Source organism: Alligator sinensis, unplaced genomic scaffold (genome assembly GCF_000455745.1).
Source record: "Alligator sinensis unplaced genomic scaffold, ASM45574v1 scaffold97_1, whole genome shotgun sequence".
NCBI classification, from domain to species: domain Eukaryota; kingdom Metazoa; phylum Chordata; order Crocodylia; family Alligatoridae; genus Alligator; species Alligator sinensis.
Window position 1 is genome coordinate 2,570,947 of NW_005841921.1, and position 19,296 is coordinate 2,590,242.

Consider the following 19,296-nt stretch of genomic DNA (forward strand, 5'->3'; position numbering starts at 1 on the left):
GGGGGGGGTGCAGCATGCTCCCCAGCAGACCTAGAAGTGGTCCAGAAGTACTTCCGGACCACTTCCAGGTTCGCTGCTGAGCATGCTGGAGAGCCCCCTGTGCTGCTGTGGGATACTCCATGCCCCTTGACACCGTAGTGATCACGAGCTGCACCAGCTACCTCAAGGTATGTAGAAAAAAAACTTTTAAAGCTGTGCCTGTGTCTGAATCACTGATTTGCCGAATCAGCATTGAATTGTCAGATTTGGATTCGGCCGAATCGAATCGGGGACAGTAATCTGAATCAACAGATCGAATCACTGTCCCTAATTTGAGCTGAATCTGAATCCAAATTGAATAGGGCCCATTTCGCATAGCCCTAGTAGATATGCTAGATATAGTTTAAGAAACTCTAATGTTATTTCAACCATGGGTCTAGATGTGCTGTGCTGGGTCAAACCTTGGATGACCTAGGCATGAAGCACTAAAACTAAGAATCTCTGCAGGGAGTGGTGAGATGAGAAGACCAGGTAGGAAGGGATATATGTACATACACTGTTTAAAAAGCACATTGAAAGTAGAAAGAAATATGCTTGTGTTTTATGATCACCTTGATCATTTTGTGCATTATATCCTGTCTGCCCCACCTTTCCTTAGTCTGTAATTTTAGTTTGTAAGCTTTTCATAGGCATATTTTGGGAAGCACTCAGTTTAGCTGGGCATTTCTACAATATAAATAATGACATTATTTTGCAGAAACTTATACTTCACTTCAGAACAAAAACAAAGCTGTACACACATTTGCTAATGTTTTTTAAGCCATAAAAGTAAAGCTAGAGTCTATTTTTAGATGCTGGTGTTAAGTTTCACTCACTCGCTATTGGTAATCTGCATTTTCCTCTTGAGGAGCTATGCTTTGTTTATAGTTTAGAAACTATGTTTTAGATCTCACATGATGACCTTTAAAATAAATCAAGCTTAACATCTTGATATCCACCATGGCGTGGGAGTCTAAAGATGTGGTTGAAGATACTTGTTTCTCGTTAGGAGGAAACTAATGAGAGATTATGCCACTTCCTCACTCATCAAGGGAAGATCCTTTTGGTGCAAGAATTTTTTGTTACAACTACAAGAGCATATACATGGAAACTTCTGAGTCTGCTTAATACATGAGATGTTGACAGAACTCAACACTGCATTTTATTTCTTAACTGTGTGTTATATGCTCAAATTAACAGCACATTTTGATCCAGTTTGAGCTCCTGGATGAGAATTTTGAATGTGGCCCCTAAGTATCAAGTTGACAATGTCTAGGAAGTATATCCAGTCTTTTTTCAGCACCATTTCTCATATTCTTCTATTATAGGAATTGTCTCACTTCAGGTGAGGCAACTCAGGCTCACCAAGTTCACATATTCTTTCTTACCCTATTAATGTTTTGCTAAGTGCTATGTAGAGCAGGTACAGCAAGAACAGCAGCAATACAAGCTTTCTTAGTGCCAGTGTGCTTTGGAGGTATCACTCTAAGTGCAAAATGTATTTTAGTCTCCCTACCCATTCTTAATTACTGATTTCTATGCTGAGGTTATCAGTGAGGATGCAAAATTTTAGTTTGACATAAGGATCTGAATTATAACTAGCAACTCATTTTACTTTAGCTGACGTGTGCAGTTTTTAAGGATATTGTTTGATCATGAATGCATGATCTACAGCAGTGGTTCTCAATCTTTTCAGACCTAAGGCATCCAACATTAGACTCAAAGCACCCCTCAAAATTCAAGCTCTTAGTTTTCATTCCTTTTTTTATGAAGAAAAAAATACAGCATTTTTTTCTGTTGCAAGAACTCAGAAAGACCACAACAGGTCAGCATGTTTTTAACACTATGGATTCTTATTTAAAATTAGTGGGTTTATCTTGTGATTCAAGTTTGCATAATGCTAATGTTGTATAGGATTCTACAGCATCCCTGAAAGGATCAAGGGTGAAAGGCTCCATACCTGATCCCTAATTCTATTTCATGGTTGTGTCAAAAAGATATATTCTGAGAAACTGTCTTTACAAGGCACTTACTCTAATTGTAGTAAACTTTATAAGTGCCAGAGCATTAGAAAACCTTTTATATGTAGGAAAAGTATCTATTACATTCACTTTGGCTATTTGCATTTCAGCACAGGCCTGTACTTGCAGTTCTGCGAGAATGCTATTCTGGTAACTCAGAGACAGTAGTTGACAAAATAAATCAGTTTGATTTTCTTACGAGTATCAAAATATCATAGCTCTCCCAGGGGGTTTGGGGAATAATTCCCAAGGTAATTTACCTATGTCTAGATACATATTTCATGACTGTGATAAACCTGCTGTACATAATATCTAGTTGTTAAAAGGGGTGCAGTGGTTTCCTTCTCTAAATTATGAGTTGTTTCAGACCAAAACCAATTTAGGTCACAGATGTAAAAAAGCAACCAAAAATATGATTACACAAGTTGGGATACAGTTGGCTATTTTCAGTGAGTTCGGCTGGAAGAACATATCGATGAATGAAACAATACTTCATACAAAATTGATAAACTCCATATTGTAGCTGGGGTGGGCTTTGTCTAGTTTATATGCAAGAAATTAAGTCACATGGACCTAAATAAGACTGCCATGTACAATATATAGTTACAGAAAACTCACAGCCCTGCATCAATTCCTGAACACAAAGCGTGAGCTTTGGAGTAGGAAAAAAAACCCAAACATGTCTCATGAACCATAAGTACCCAGGTTGGGAAGGTATAATTAGAGGATAAGAATCTCTTCAAACAAGTCAGCCAGTGTGTTACTTATCATTTTGCCAAAGGATCACTGTTTTGCCAAAGGACTTAGTGGTTTACATATTAGGGCTTGGACCCCATAGAAGCCTGTGAGATTTAGTAGAGATTGCACCCAGAGGTATACAGACATTTAGCATGCACATCATTATACAGTCTAAGACCTGTCAGGCCAAATAGGATGTCAGCGTGGTGACTGTGTGGGGGTGATGAAGCACAAGGGAAGTAAAAAGGGTGTGAACTGTGTGGGCGAATTGTTCCCCCAACCAAATGATTGGTGAGTTCAAAGAGTGAAATAGGTAACTATAGAGCTGGCCTACCACCAATAGGGGAAGATACAAGATGTTTTTAACAGGATGAGGTTAAATTCTTCACTTCATGGAAACACATAGACTCTTTCTGGAAAACCTACCTTTCACCTCAACTTGCTTATGCATTCTTTTAATTAAGATGTTATGTGAAAGCAAAAGAAAACAAGCTTATTTTTCTCCAGAAAAAAAGCAAAAACAGAAATCATATGTTGCATTGGGCTCCATTGGGTTCTGTTGGCACTCATCTAGGAATGAGGAATCACCTGAAGAAAAGTGGATGTACATCATTACCAAAAAAGGAAGAGCCAAATCCCTTGAGTTTTGCCCTAAGAGGGTGTTGGCAAGTCTAGTTTAAGCAGTGGATTTGGGGTTGAAGGGAGATGCTTACGGAAAATAGAAATTACAAAGTAAATGCTGTGACAAAGTGCCATATGTAGTCCCAACTGCTGAACAGCTATAGCTATCACTGTGTGCCCTGCTTATCTCTTCCCGCAATCCTGTCTGCTGTCATGCACTTATCATTAGAAGAATTAAATATTGCCATGTTTGAGACTGGCTCTGGTATTGCATGACTGCAGAGCACCAGATATGTCAGTGAACTCTCCCACGAGTGTGATTTTAAAGATCTTTTTAAAACAGAAGCACAAAAGCATGCCCACAGGTGCAGCACAGGAATTCAAGCAGCACAAGCCAGAGGCAGATGAACTCTTGCAGAAGATGTCTACCAAGTCATGTCAAACACTGTCCTATTTTCCTCCCTCAAAACACAGTATAACCGCAAGGCTTAGTGACACAGTAGCTTGGAGGATGAAGCCAATCAATTATGATTTTGCTTCAGATTGGGAATTTTATCAAAGAATATAGGACTTGATGTGAGTGATGAATTTAGTCATGGAAAAAGATATTATGGAAAAAAGTGTTTCCCTCCTCTTATTAGCATGTAATACACTGGTGAGTATCTGTTACTCATTAAAATTACATACATGAAGGTTAGTTTAATCTTTGAAGTTCTTTCAAGAGAATTAAGCAGGCCATAGCTGCCTGTAACACTGTGACCTCACCCTGTATCTTAATACCATTCACTGCATCGTGCAATGCAGTCCACTTGAACCACTTGAATCATAAGATTGGTTGTGTGCAATAGATGGTATTTAGAGAAAACACACTTCTTGGGAAACGGCCTGATCTACTAACCCCTCTGCCTTAAAATGATGATCCTCAACTTACAAAGCACTTCAAGCTCCTGGGACGAATGTCAGCAAAGCACATGATGGAACCCTACCTTAACTCTAGTTGTAACCACATTGGACCATGTATTTTCTAAATAAAATGTATTCATTCAGTGCTATTGTCATGACAAGATATATACACATCCCAGATCACTTTCCACAGTTTTCACATGTAATTCACTGCTAGCAATAATAGTGATGTTGATGTTATATTTCTCTTCAATGCTGAAATCTACTTTTAACCTCTGGCCTGTTGAAACAGTTTAAAAGTAAGTGTTTTATCAAATATCAATTAATTTAGCATTTATAATTAGGCTAATGGCTATAATTATCTGAATAACTACAACTGCTTTCTGTTCTCAGACAATTCAGAGGTTGAAAGCTGGTATTAGCTGTAATGAGAGAATGTCACAGGGCAGTAACACAGTCAACTAGAATTACCATGGCACTGATTTGGCAGGTAGACACCACCGTCTAACTGCAGTGATTTACTCGCTTAATCCTGTGTTCTCAACATTTCAACTCTCCAAAATTCCATTGGTCTGATGGCCATGGAGAATTTACTGTCTGCTGCTCCCTTTCAACCTAATAAATGCTCTCTGCATTTTTTTGTTTAGATTCCCCCTTTTTTTGGAAACAAGATAACATTCAACTGAAGCATTTTACTCACCAGGGGGAAAAATGCTTTCTTCCTGAAGTTAAGTTTCTTCACATTGTTTTTTAAGACCACATGGGTTTTGTGGTTCTTTAAGGTATCTAGCGCACAGCTTGTTTACTCATGTTCTACGTGGTGTCCAAGATTTGGCCCTATTTCAAAATAGCAGGGGAGAACAGTAAAAGTGGTTGATATATTTAAACTTGCTTGGCTGGCTGACTGGAGGTTACTGAAGTATATACAGTTACAATGTATTTGTGTACAAATACTACAGTTACAATGGCATCTTTTTGCATTTGTATTTTAAGTTACACTAGCAGCACCATGGACAGATTACTTGTTATACAAAAAGACATTCAAAAAACTAGAACTCTTGATTCCACAATGATACCTTTTATTAGACCAACTGGAAAATGGCAAGAAAATTGTCCTTTTCTGCAAGCTTTCGGGATCAAAGTCCCTTCATCAGGCTCTGGGAAAAGTGTAAATAGTACAAGGTGGTAAAAATCCCCATAGGTGGGAAATAAACTTCATTTTTGCACAGAGGGAGCTGAAGATGGAAGGCTGTCCCTCTGGGTCCATGAGAATGTCCTTGTTATACAAAAAGAATATGCTTTGTATCTCATGCAATGACTCTCAAAGATTGTAGAAACAGAGAAGTTAGGCTGGAAGAGACCTCAGGAGGTCATCTAGTCCACCTCCTGTCCAAGGCAGGATCATCTTTACTCAAAACATCCCAGACAGGTTCTTGTCTAACTCTCTCCTACAACCACAGAAATAATTCTGTTGCACAACTACAAGGTACATAGTGCAAAGACACCAAGATACCCTCACCTACTGCAGGAAAAGCAGGGGTACACACCATGTCTAGGAAAGCTTACTCAGGAGAGTCAACGGAGCTACAGTGAATTCCCATTGAAGTATTCAAGCCAGTTAGGATCACAGGAGTGAAGAAGAACTGGCAGAATCAGACCAAAGATTCTCCACCCCCTGGGGTGGTCCCAGTCTCTTCTCTAAGTCAATGGACAGAACTTCAGACTTGGAAGCCTGCAGGATTTCTCCTCCATGCTATTTGAATCCAAGAAACAACACATCCAGACACAGGGCTGCACAACCAAGCAAGCTGCAATCAAAGGGATAGGAACACACAGGAACAAAAGGCCAGATGGGGGGGAGTAAACAGCAGCCCCAGGGCTAAAGTTGAGCAGTCACGTTCACTTCCAGGCAGTGTTCAAAGTGCCCGTTGCCTGTCTCAGTGACACTGGGGGAGCCCTCTTCCACTGATGGACCTATGCTGGTTAAAGAGAACCACATTTGGCCCCTTCCCTGTGTATAAACTTAAGTTCAAACACAAGCAAGATCTTCTTGCTAGGCTCAGGCCTTCCCCAGCTCTCCCAGGCTCAACCACATTTTTGGATTTAACTAAATAAAAACAGCAAGGCAACAGAGAACAAGAAGGTTTTACCCAGGGCCAACGTATCATGTCATATGCAAAGCACCAGCCCAAAGTCTGTGCCCACTGTGGGCTTGCCTTCACTAGGGTTTTTTGTTTGTTTTTTAAAATTCAAGGTAACTAGCAGCTCATTGAATGCAGGCAATTAACACACTTCTAAAGTCTAATGTGGATGCTCCGAGCATATATAATCCAGGGTACACATGTGTAATCTATCCTACAGTTCATCCTATGTCTACATTAGGACCTTATCTGGGCTAGGATTTGTTCTCTTAGTTTGTCAAGTAAGTGCTTTAGGTTTTCCTTAGGAGTGGTCCCTAAAAAATTATATTTTGCATTACCTTCTGGTACCTAGGTATTAAAAGGAAAATTGTAACATACCTTTAAAAGTTGATGAGCATTTTCACTGACTAATGGGCTTTCAATTAGACTCTAAACAAACATGTACTCAAAATCTATATACGTTTAAAAAGTTTTTTCCAGTATTTTTAAAGGATGCTGGCTACTGTTGTAGTGTCTCCATAACTCCATCTGGTCCTAGGGTCTTTTTTAGGGGCATTGTTTTACTGCTGTTTCCCAGTAGAAAGTGCAAGGCAGGCATGAGGCCAAATGTTAACATTCCTGCCCAACATCTGTGCAGTGTGTGTACTGGCAAGTCACCAGGTATGTGCGTCACATTTAACATCCTGTCATTGTACGACTACTGTAAGGCAAGCGAGAAAGATGCGTGGCAGAAAACTTCTGTGCTTTTAGAGCATTTTTCTGCAAGATTAACAAATCTATTAGATGGATGATGGAATCAGCTTTCTGTCTTTGTACACAGTATCTATACATGGTAGGTGAAACTACCAACCCATTTCTGTCCTGTCTGCCATGGCAGGATGCCAAATGGCCATTTACTTAGCCATCACTAGTGCTTGTACACCAGTGAATGGCTTTGCAAATGGCTTTGCTTCCTTGGGCACCTGCACCTACAGGAAGGATTTCACCTAGAATTGTATCAAAGCAAGAGAACGCAGAAGAGAAATGTAGTTGTTCTTATTTTTGGTGCACTGGCCAGTGAGTCCCAATGTATTTGTCCCACATTATGATAGGCCAGTTTTCTACAGTTTGCAACAAAAAAGAGGGTACAGAGGATGACATAGGTTGACACTCTTGAGCAGAAGCACTCTCAACCTAATCTGTCTCCTGTTCCTAGCAAACTTCTCAAGCTTTTTTACCCCAAATCCCCTAGAGATACTGGATTCTGCTTTATGCTTTATGTTGTGGACAGTCAGTAACAGATAAATAACTCAAATTGACTGAACCTGCAATACAGAACTGGAATAGTTTTTAGAGAAGCTTGCTTTCTGGGGAGGTAGGCAAGGAAGTGTGAGGCCTTTCCATAATTATTGGTAGCAAGCTGGGAAAAAAGAGGGTATCTCCTGCATTTGAAGGGGAAAAGGTAGAGAACTGTAAGAAAGAAACACAGGCAATGAAGAGGAACAGGGCAGCAGAGCTTTCTTGCATTAGAATATTACAAGTTAAACATAAATTATAGTTGCTATAAATTTGTGGGGAAAAATATGTAAACTGATATTAATTCAACTATAAGCATATCAAAGCATTTCTAATTAACAGATCTTACTTAAAAGCTGGTATCTCATGCCAACACTGGGTCATATACTTTTTACAATCAGTGCATAGGCTAGAAAACAGCTTCCTGGCTCTTCAATAACTTTTACTATAACTCATTTCTAAAACAAATACTGATGGTGAAATGATAACTTAAAATATAGATGCTTATTTTAATGTCAAACTGATGACCAAACAAACTTAGATACATCACCTACGTGCCAATATGTCTGTATCATTGTTCTATTTTATTGCATTGGAAACATGAGGTACAACTTTTGTGTACTTTCATATACATTAGCTACTTTCACAGACTGCAGTGTGCAAAGCACCAGAGTACTATGGGATTCCACAAGTATCACAGGTTAAAATAAAAAAGTATGATACCTTATAGCTTTGAGAAATGTGATGGATAATTCAAAATCATTATTCTCATATACAAAGATATAGCTAAGTCTGACAGAATCTAAGTCTGACAGAAAGACACTCTAGGTGTTGTGAGATGTCTGCAGAAGGCAATCCCTTTCCTATAAAATTCTGTGGGTTCCAAGACCCTTTTCAGAATTCTTGGCCAGTCAAATCAGAGCCTCTACACAGAACATATGAACTATGTGGGGCATGCCCCTTCTCCAGCTGGAGACCTGAGAATAGGCCAATGAATGGGACCCTCTTTCCTGTGCTCCAAGTAGATCTTCAGCAATCAAATTTCCTGGCTGACAGCCAGTTTGAACATCTGTGGGCTACTGAAATGGAAAGTGAGTACCCCTAAAAAATCTTTATGCACACACTGAAAATTGTCTGATGTGGTCTGATAAAAAAAATAAAATTAAAAAAAATTAATAACAGAAATTTTAATGCAGAATTTGTAAATTGAAAGGCTACTTTAAATTCCATTATTCCCTCCTCATTATACTGTGTAATACCACACAGCTCCTACACCTTGAGCCCTTTTTGTCCCAACTTCTCTTGATTTTACTGAACTGTAAAAGATTCACAGGGACTCTTCCTCAATCCTTTATATGGTATAAAAGGCTTCAAGCAAAGGTCCTTTTTCTCAGCTCAAGTTCACCACTCTGCAGACAAATTAACTTGGAGGGGGATAAAACACAACAAAACAAAAAGAAGAAAAAGCCGCCACAATAACCAGAGTCCACCCACATTAGAACTGGGCCACTGAGGGTTGTGTGTATGCTATTAATTTATAAGTCAACAGAAACACATTGTTACTAAATGTGAGGTGCTTTAAAGCCAGGAGTTGAAAAAGGGAAAATTTGGATGTGGTTCCAGGTCCAGCAGGTATACCCACCAGAATATTAATCAAACATATATGCTTACAATTATATGGTAACTACAAGTATTTAATTTATACCTGGCAGGTACACAACAATTTTTTAAAAGAACAAAGTGGTAAGCCCATCTTTTATGTCACCACACAAAATCTGGAATTGATACATCAACTGGTCTGGGATGATCCAAAGAAAAAAATGAGTTCAGAGTGAACAAAATTTCAAACTCTTGCCAAAGCATTTTGTAAAATACCACAGCAAAACACAAGACAACTTGTCCCAATGCAATGAGAAGAAGTTAAACAAAAAGGAAAACAGACACTCTCTTACCATCCAGGGGCAAAAGGACTGATCCAACAGATACAGAGCAGGCAGATTCAACTCACATTAACTCTTTGACCACTGACATTTTCTCTTGCAGGCTAAGTGAATACCATATGTAAACACACATGCTGTGTATTTTTTCAGCCTCCTAGCTCCAAGCCATTGAGATGAGCAGTCTCCTGAGTAAGGATGATTGGACTAGGCTCCCTCTGGAACCCATCAGTTCCAATCCAAAACTTATCTGGGGACCTGTTATTTAAAATAGAAGATGCTCCCTGCTCCCCAAAGGCTATGCACGTTGCTTTCATTGTATTCCATCAGCTGTCTCCTCAATGACACACACAGAATAAGACACAAACATAGGCCTCTTGTATAGCAATGGGGAGGGCCAGCATCAGTGTTACAGCCCTAGGCACCAGTCTGATCTCTGACTCTTATGTTAATCTCAGGACATGCAGGTTCTCTGTTTAACAGGCCAACTGGTGTCTCAAACATGTTGAGCTTGTAGCATTGACTACAAAAGCAGCGACAAAATGCTTTTATGCATGAGGGATTCTTTCACAAGCCAGCACCTGTTTATGACCTGTTGCAGGCTTCCTGGATAAAGCTTTTTCAAGTGTGCACTCCTTTGCAGGTCATAACGGGTAAGTGAAAAAAACCACGGCATTCTTACTCTTTGAATCAGAGAGCAGCTGAGCTGACATGTGGCTTGCTTGCCAGCTTTCTGAAATTGCAGTACTGGGGAACTCTAGGATTTTGATATTCAAACTCTGTGTTTGTACTGCCAACATTTAACCTCACATTCCAGGGTGGGGTTGGGCTTGGGGCCTGGGACATTCCATAAAGCATGTTGCCGACAAGGCCTCCGGAGGTGGTCCCCAACATGGGAACATCCAGGATAAAAGCTGATAAAACACCTTCACATTTCCGTTCATGTTACAAATGAACACAGTACATGTAGGAATGGATTGGTTGTAGGTTATGGTACTCTCTACATACAGAGAGCCTATAGTTAATCCTCACACGTTGCAGGATATTGTTACCTACAGTTCCTGATCCCAGTGCCATCAATCTCATGAACCAAGCACAACTGCCCATTTTATTTTATTTTTTACCCTGTGACAGAAAAGAACAGTTGCTTCATTAAATTCCAGAAGCAGCTTAACAATGAAATGCTTTTACCAAACAAATGCTAAAGAGAGCCCAGCTTCTGCTATTATTATCAGAGCACTGCATTCATACTGCACATCCACATTAAGGAAGAAACCATTTCATGTGGTTGATGTTAAGTTTCTCAAAATCCACTTGTGATCTATATTGCCACCATATGCCGGAACAGAGAAGTACAGAGGATGTAACCTTAACAGGCTACAAATCAGCATGCATGTGCAAACAAAATCTGCCACCTTCAGCTCATAAATGGTATAAACATAGGTCCACTTTTAGCCAAAGAAAATAAAGCTGACGAACTGTAGCGTACTTCTGCCACCAGTTTGGGTTTTTTTTAAATTGTTAAGGTTCTTCATACCTTAAATAGAATGGTTTCTAAAAGGAAGTCTGTTTGTTCCCCTGTATAAGAAACTGTTTTAAGAACAAAGGCAAAAACTCAGACAGGGTAAATGTAGGTGCTGCTACCACAGAGAGATGAAGTCAGGAGTAAAAAATGGTATAGTATTTACACATCAGTTGTAAGTAGATTAAAAGGCATGTATGTAACAGGAAAAGTAATTAAGTTATCTCACAAACACTACAAAAACCCCCTGTTAGTTGCTTTTTCTGAGACAGATGTAAGGTATCTAAAGTAAGTTATCCTTTGTTTATGCTAATGTTCTGACCAGCATGTACAGAACTACTAAATTTAGCCTCAGGCCTTCCTTTCAATTAACCAGTTCTTCATTTTCTTATTTACAGATGCTATACCATTTGGCTTAGACATACCCAACTGTAATTATGCATTATACTTCTAGTTTCACTCGCTCACACAGATGTTATACATTAGGTAAATAAAATTATTTGTGACCAGTTACTCATTTAAATAATTACCTTGAAAACATTTTGATTGCTAGATATTCAGCAATACACTAAGAATATGGATCAAATTAGCAGAACCCATCTACCATTTGGCCCTAATTGTCTTAAATTCATGTCATGTAATTTAAAATGATGTCACATGCAGTGGAGAAGATAGCTGTGGATACAAGAAAGGTTTTTCATTACACATTACTTGTGAAACAGAACAAATCTATATATACAAAGGTTTCCCAGACTGCACAAAATCAGTGAATAAATTAAGATTTGGGGTGGGTAGTTGAAGCAAAGAGCTTTCAAAGCCTGCTCCCTGCTTTTGATAGGTTGCATGTTGGATTTTCAACTCCACAGAGCAGTGCTTTGAATATTTGGGCTATGTGAAGTTTTGGTCCCTGACTTGATTCAACGGAGATCCAGCCCAATTCGCTGGCTGAATCTCCAAATCTGAATTGAATCAGAGGACCCTTTAATCTCTCCGAATCGATTCATAAAGATTTGGCGATTTGGACATAGACCCAGCTTTAAATGTTTTTTCTACATATCTCTAGGTAACAGGCGGTTCATGAATGCTGTGATGCTGGGGTGCATGAAGTGTCCCACAGGAGCGTGGGAGGCTCCCCAGTGCACTCAGCAGCAGACCCAGAAGTGGACCAGAAGCACTTCCGGTCCACTTCTGGGTCCGCTGGACAGCGTGCAGGGGGCCCCCTCCATGTTCCCCCTGGCTCAGAGACTCCTGGGTCTGGGGGGGGCACCCAGGGTCCGCTGCAGCTGATTGCCGAGCCAGTGGGGCACAGGAGGGCCCCCCACACACTCCCCGGTGGACCCAGAAGTGGGCCGGAAGTACTTCTGGTCCACTACCGGGCTCGCCATTGAGCACGTGGGAGGCCCCCCCACACTACTGTGGGATGCTCCATGCGCCCCAGCATTGCAGGTTTCACAAGCCACGCTGGTACCTCGAGGTATGTAGAAAAAACATTTAAAGCTGTGTGCCCCCAGGGGACACAAGCGGAGACCCTGGAGCACCTGCCTGCAGTGGGACCCAAGGCAGGGCTGACCTGCCCGAAGAAGGAAAGGAAAAGCCCTGAAAAAGGGGCACGCTTACCATTTTCAGGAATAACGGAGCTACACCGAGATGAACTGCCCACGTGGTTCGTCAGCTGCTTTTATTTCTGGCTGGGAACAGTGCCAGCCAATAATGCAAGCAAGAATCGCTGCCCAGCTGATTTGAAAGCTGGCGGCAGGGAGATGGAGCTGGGGGCAGCAACACAGCCAGATGGCAAGGCTGCACTTGGGATCCCCAGGCTGTACCTGGGATATACCAGCAGCCCAGCAGGGGGCCAGACAGAGACCCACTGAAAGGGTCCTGGCATCTTTAAGAGGACTACAGGGGAGCCAAGTCAAGAGGGACAGCGTTGAGTGACCTGGATGACCCCAGACACTGGATCTGTGAGTGGGGCAGCCTGAGACCCCATGCCCTGATTATTTATTTTTTTTTTCTCATTTCTTTTGTGTGGCGTTGTTGTGTTGGAGGTTGTGCAGAGCCCAAGCCGGGAAGTGAGCTTCCAAGTGACCCTCTGGGTCAAGAGGGGAAAACAGAGGCAGCACCGGGGACTGCTATGCCTCAGGCAGAGAGGGAATGCAGTGACAAGGACGGTCCTGAGACCCATAGGTGACAAGGACAGCCTTGAGTCACACAGGGCAGAGGGACGGCGAAGACGAACAGGGAGAGAAGAGGGCAGGTGACAACATTGAGGGATTGGCTGGCAACTCATCATCTGGCCGTCCCAAAGGCTGGTGCATGACTGGGATGTAGGGGAGGTGAAACCCCAAGAACACCCGCCAAGGGCAGCACCCGGCCTGTGAGGAACCCCAGGACTGAAGAAAAGAAGACCAAGTTGTGGCAGGCGAGTGTCGGGGCCTCCCTCAGGGGTGAACATGACCCCTCGCTCAAGCCTCAAGGATAGCACCGGGTGTGCGCTCTGAGGCCACTAGGGAGTGCCTATACGAGGCCAGGTGGGCGCACTGCACCTATGGCCAAATCGCTGATTCTCCAATTGGCATCGACTCTTCAGATTCAGATTCAGCCAAATCAAATCAGGGACAGTAATCCAAATAAATGAATTGAATCACTGTCCCTGATTCGGGCCCAATCCGTATACAAATGGGGCCTGCTTTGCACATCCCTAATGAATATCAAATGGTGTTGAATGCCAATTGGCTGTGAAAAGGTTGAAGTGAAGTCTGGTTGATTGAAAGCTGGTCTCTATAGCCAGGCCTTGTTGTCATCTAGAGATATGGCATAATTCTGTGTGACCTTTAATTTTTAACTAGAATAACTGGGTAACTGGATCTTTAGTTGGACTTCAGAGATAATTTACCCACTCTCTTACAGTATAATTTGCATGAGCCAACCTCTCCTGGGGAAGCATGCACCATGAGTATTTTGCCAGAAAACTGCTGAGTAACGCAGAGAATCTGGGAGCATTTACAAGAGATGTTTACTGTGGAGCTGCCTAATTGGCTTTGCGGTAAAGTCTCAGTGTCTACGCATGCGGCCCTATTAGGCTGCAGGAAACTAATTAATTCCACCGTAGGTTAGCACTTGTAAACAGAAGCACTGTTCCGTGACAGTGTTATATAGTGCACAGCAACACACATGTAGATGCTGACGGGGCTGGCTGGGGCACAAAGGTGCTTCAGTGTAGGGGCTGCCTGCTGGCTAGCCCCACACTGGAGCACCCTTGTGCCCCAGCCAGCCCCTCTGCAGCATGTTGAGCTGGCTCAGAGTAGCCCCAGGCTCACTCCCTGGGCCCCCTGACAGACGGGGCTGCTCTGACCTGGCTCAACATGCTGCGGTTCCAGGTGCACGTGTAAACATGGTGCCTGGGAGCAATAAACTCCTGCTCAATATACGCTGGAGTTTATTGTGTCCTATTACTTTCACGTGTAGACCTGCCCTCAGTGAAGGTGGCAAATGCTCAGAGGATGCATTAAGCCAATTCATTTCCAAGGTGTATTAGTTATACCATTCCTCTTAACTGCGACTACAGTTAAATTTGGACCTTGCCATCAGAGACAGATTACAGACAGTTTGTATTGCTTGGGTGCTGAAACCTGCACTCTATCAGGAGCACCTAGAGAAATTGATGATTGTCTTGAAACAGTCTTGATGGAAACTTCAGCTAAGAAAGTAATCTCAATAGAAGAATGGTTATTCCTGGAGGTTGTACATTTTATTGCTGCTTGGAAGGAAGTAATTTTGATCTGTGACTAAAACTATTATATGCAATTGGAGCGTACAATTCTGAAAGGAGGTTTTAAACTTGTTTTTACTGCAGTCTGAAAAATAAGCGGGAAACAAATTATAATTGTTTTCCGTTAAATGCAAACTATGTGGGTTTATTAAAAATATTTAGCAATTTAAATAGCAGCCATAAATATGCATACACACATATATTTTTAATTAAAAAAGTCTGAACATTATCCAAGTAGAATATTTCTATTCTATTAAAAAACAATGGTTTAGTGCAGATGCCACTTCATTTAAAATTAACTATTTTATTTTTAAATAGAAGGGCTATCTAGATGTACTACATAAATGGCAAAAGTTGCTTTGCATGTTCTTCATACAAAAGAATGTAGGGGTTATGGATACACTGCAGCAGGTTTGTTACAGATATTTTCCGGCAAGAGCTGACCACTTGTAAGGTATCCTTCCATGTTAGAGAAATATGCCCAAACTCCAACAAAGTGTAACCAGTCTCAAATCCTGCATTTTATTTTAGTGTACTAAGAATCTCGCCTTGGAGCGTAAGCCAAACAAGCACAATTCCAGGTTGTGCAATGGAAGCCACTCTGGATGTGTATCATCCCTTCATGGACAGAATGTAACTGGGACATTACACTGCCAGATGAAGAGGAGATTCTTGCTGATTAGGGCCATGAACACTATCTGCTAAATGCAGAAGCAACTAGGTCACTATTTAGGGACAAAAGGCACACTTTAACAGCCAGAGTGAAAAAAAATCCTATGTTGAAGTTCAAGGAAAGATGGTAATTTGTTTCACTTGTCATTTTCAGGGGAAAAAAAGTAAAACCTGATAAAATAATGCAATTATATTTTCAAGTTTGGTATTGTATTTTACAACATTCTCCCTTCAAAAAAAGGGGGGGAGGGGCTCAGTTAATTTATGATAATAATACAAGACTGCAAACCACATATGAAGTTCAATGGGAGTACCAATGTAATTTAATTTAATTTATTAAAAGCAAATCTATTCAGTTAACGTCTGTTACTGCACCACCCTACTTCTATAATTGACTCTATCTGTAGATCGTGGGTAATGCAGTCTGAACCATCTTGTTAGTTTATCATGAGTCTACATAAGATATTTTAAACAAAACCACTCCAACTAAATAAAAAATATTTACTGTAGAAAGAAGCTCATCATGGGACAGTCTCCTTGTCCTTTTGTTTTAAAATCCAGGCTGCTAATTTATTGCATTTGAAAGGCACCAAGAGAAGCAAAGAAAAAAAAAGTAAACATGTCCCTATACAGTAGGTTTTCACAATTGGGCAGCTTATCTGTCTCTGACAGAGTGCAGATAGAATATAACAGCAGGCTGTGCAAAAAAAGAATGAATCAGGAGCTGCATAGTTGTGGAATGTCTGTTGTTCATGCTGCTTTCATTGTGCCATTTCAGAAGCGCTGGAGTCTGAAGTTCCTTCAATTAAATGAACTTTCTTACATGCATTCTCAATAAGTTCATCTCCATGTTCTCTGTTGTTCATGAGATTGTGGTCTTCCCTCTTGCGTTTTTTAATCAGGTGGTTTTCTCCCTCACCCAATTTCCCCTCTGGGAGACCCAGTGTCCTTAGGCAGACAATAGCTGCAGCCTGTTCTGCCAACTTCTTTGACTTGTCCCTGAAGAGCAGAACAGAGCACAGGTAAAAGTAGAACTGAAACCCGAATACTGCCAAGCATAACACTGCCTGCCTGAAAGAATTTCTTGAGTCTGATGCAACACAGTGAAACAACAGAGTGGGATCTTTCTGGCAGTCTGACAGGTACAGAACAAAAAAGTTCAGTTTCAAAGGTGTACTTGGGTTTGCTCAGCTAGCAGGATTCACGTGCCATTGTAAACAGGAAAATGTTTTCTAAGAATATTGGACCAAATCTGTCAGTCAAAACAATCTCTCTCAGAAGGTATGAAGCCAATGGGATTTTGGGACAAATGTTGTAGTCCTCAGCTAAACTAACACTAACATTATAAATCTGAACTAAAGCCCAGACAGTTTTAAAGGATCCCTTTATGGAAAGATACCCAGGTCTAAATTCATCCCCTGAATGAATACAAGTACAATGAAGTCAACATAAAAAGTAGACAGAACTCAATCTGGACCGAAAACCCACAATGAGCTTCTGGAATTGGGTGTTATATACATCTTGAAACTTCACAAGTTAAAAGGCTCACTTCTCAAATCTTTTCTTCAGTTGAGCATGGAATGTCTCTCATGCCGACTGACAATCAGAGTGCTGTAAGAACAATAACAAAATAATCTGGTGTCTGTTGCCTATATCTATCCCTTTTTAATATGTCTAATGGTTGAACTTAGATTTACAATTTACCAGGTGCAATCCTAGACAGAAATGTCTGAGACAAACTCTAGGGATTTCTAGAATTTATATAAAATTATACGGAATATTACTATGGAATCATACAGCAATGTTGATGCAGATACTGATTCACTGCATCATTTCCAAAAAGCAAGTTAGCTGGTCTTTGCCTTGAATGTATTTATAGAATGAGCATAATGCTTACTCATCAAGGTGCATCATATGTTACATGGATGAAAACTGCTTTATTTGTTAAGAATTTTATAACACTGGAGTTTCAGATTCAGTCTCACTGTCCAATAAATTAATCTGGGTATTAGGTTCAAACCTCACACACATTTATTATTTGTTTGTTTTAAATAGTCTCGGGAGAGGGAACATTTTTTAAGGTTGCTACATTGGTGCTTTTATACTCTGTTTTCTTTATTTCACTAGATTATTGCAGGTATTCATAATATTCAGAGAGAGCAGAATAACTCTAAGAGATTACGAATTTGTAAATACTCTTATATCAGTTCCAGATTTACAGTTGAATCTAGCACCCCCTGAGTTTTGAAAAATCTAGTTCCCAATGAGAGAGCTCCTCCTGGCTTCCAAATGAGAAGAAATGAGTGTGCAGAAGATCTCTAGTAATTACACAGAAAAGTGTGCGTAGATCTCACACCATGTACAGCAAATGTAGTGAAACAGAGGACTAACAATGCAAATGTAAAGGTATTTTAGAATCAATTGATTTAATTACAGTATATCTACAATTTATTTTCTCTCATATACTGTAACAAACCAACATTTTAGCAAATCTGTTTAATAAAATGAATGCAATTACAAAGTAATCAAATCTGATGTACAGAGCACTATATATCACTAAATACTAGATAGAGATTATAAGAATGCTGCTAGGGCACAGCTCTTTTGTTCTATAGACCATTAAGTGCTCTAGGGCAAATGTGTGATGGATGTTGTTGCCAACTGGATGATATTCTTGTCCTCAGCCCCAAAAAAGGGAAGTTTTGCTGCTAGGCAGAAGTCATTGTTTGAAGGATGGTCTTTCTTCCCTCATATACTCTGTGTATTGAGGGGATTTTATGATGGTAGCAAGTAGGATTAAGAAGCATGGTATCACTGAGAAAGCTCTCTCCATGAAAAGCTCTTAGCCCTAAGAATATAGGTTTTTTCCAGCTGCACAATTTAAAATACTCAGCATTACAAGTCTCTGCCACAGACCACCTTGTGGACAATTGTGATATACATCTATGCTAATATAATATTCACCTCCTAAGATTCCTCCACTGGAGAAGATGCCTCTGACTCTGAAGAGCTCTCAACTGTGGGACTTACTTCTCTTTGGCACAGGTCTCTCATCCTATTGTTCTGAAAAATTTCAAAGGTTTTCCCCCTCTCAGAGGCAGCTCTAAGAGTAAAGCTTAGTATTCTTTCTTTGCCAGGTCTAAGTGCGCAAGCACATGCCACATTCTTGCATATCACTCTTGCATATTAAATGTACAAGAGTATGCCATAGAAACAATTTTACTAAATTTACAAATTTTATAATTTTACTAAAGTCTAGTTGCAAAATATATCATAGGTGACTTACCATAAAGTTGATCTGTATTTTTGCTCAGCTACTGTGACAACTGAATAGAATAATTTATCTAGCGGTCTTTGAACCTAGAGAATAAAAAGAATTAAAGATGCCAGTTGACAGAAACTACTACGAATTATAAAATGAGAAACTTCATCAAGATTCCTTATTAGTCCTGTCTTTACACTAGAAACAAATCAAATATTACAATTCTAAGCTACAAATTTCCCCTTACATGTGTCTCGGATGGCTGGAGCTGACTCGAGGTGATTTAGAAATTACTCGTTCGCTGGGCGGGCTGGTGAATGGAGAGGCAGACAAAGCTTAATGGTTGCAAAAACTTTACTTACGCCGCTTGTAGCCGTGACGCAGATGGTCCGGTCGTCTGAACAACTATGTGAGTTG

At 40.6% G+C, this 19,296-nt stretch overlaps 1 protein-coding gene across 4 annotated transcripts in view; it reads right to left on the bottom strand.

Annotated features, from left to right (window-relative positions):
- Positions 1-15,912: 15,912 nt before the first annotated feature.
- DUS2 (dihydrouridine synthase 2) overlaps positions 15,913-19,296 on the bottom strand; it is a 61,600-nt gene continuing 58,216 nt past the window's right edge. For all 4 annotated transcript variants that reach the window (XM_025198441.1, XM_025198439.1, XM_025198440.1 and 1 more), the window contains 2 exons: positions 18,904-18,977; positions 15,913-16,616 (listed from right to left, as the gene is read on the bottom strand). In XM_025198441.1, the coding sequence (XP_025054226.1) occupies positions 16,379-16,616; positions 18,904-18,977 (312 nt within the window). In that variant the 3' untranslated portion in view covers positions 15,913-16,378. The remainder of the gene's footprint in view (positions 16,617-18,903; positions 18,978-19,296) is intronic.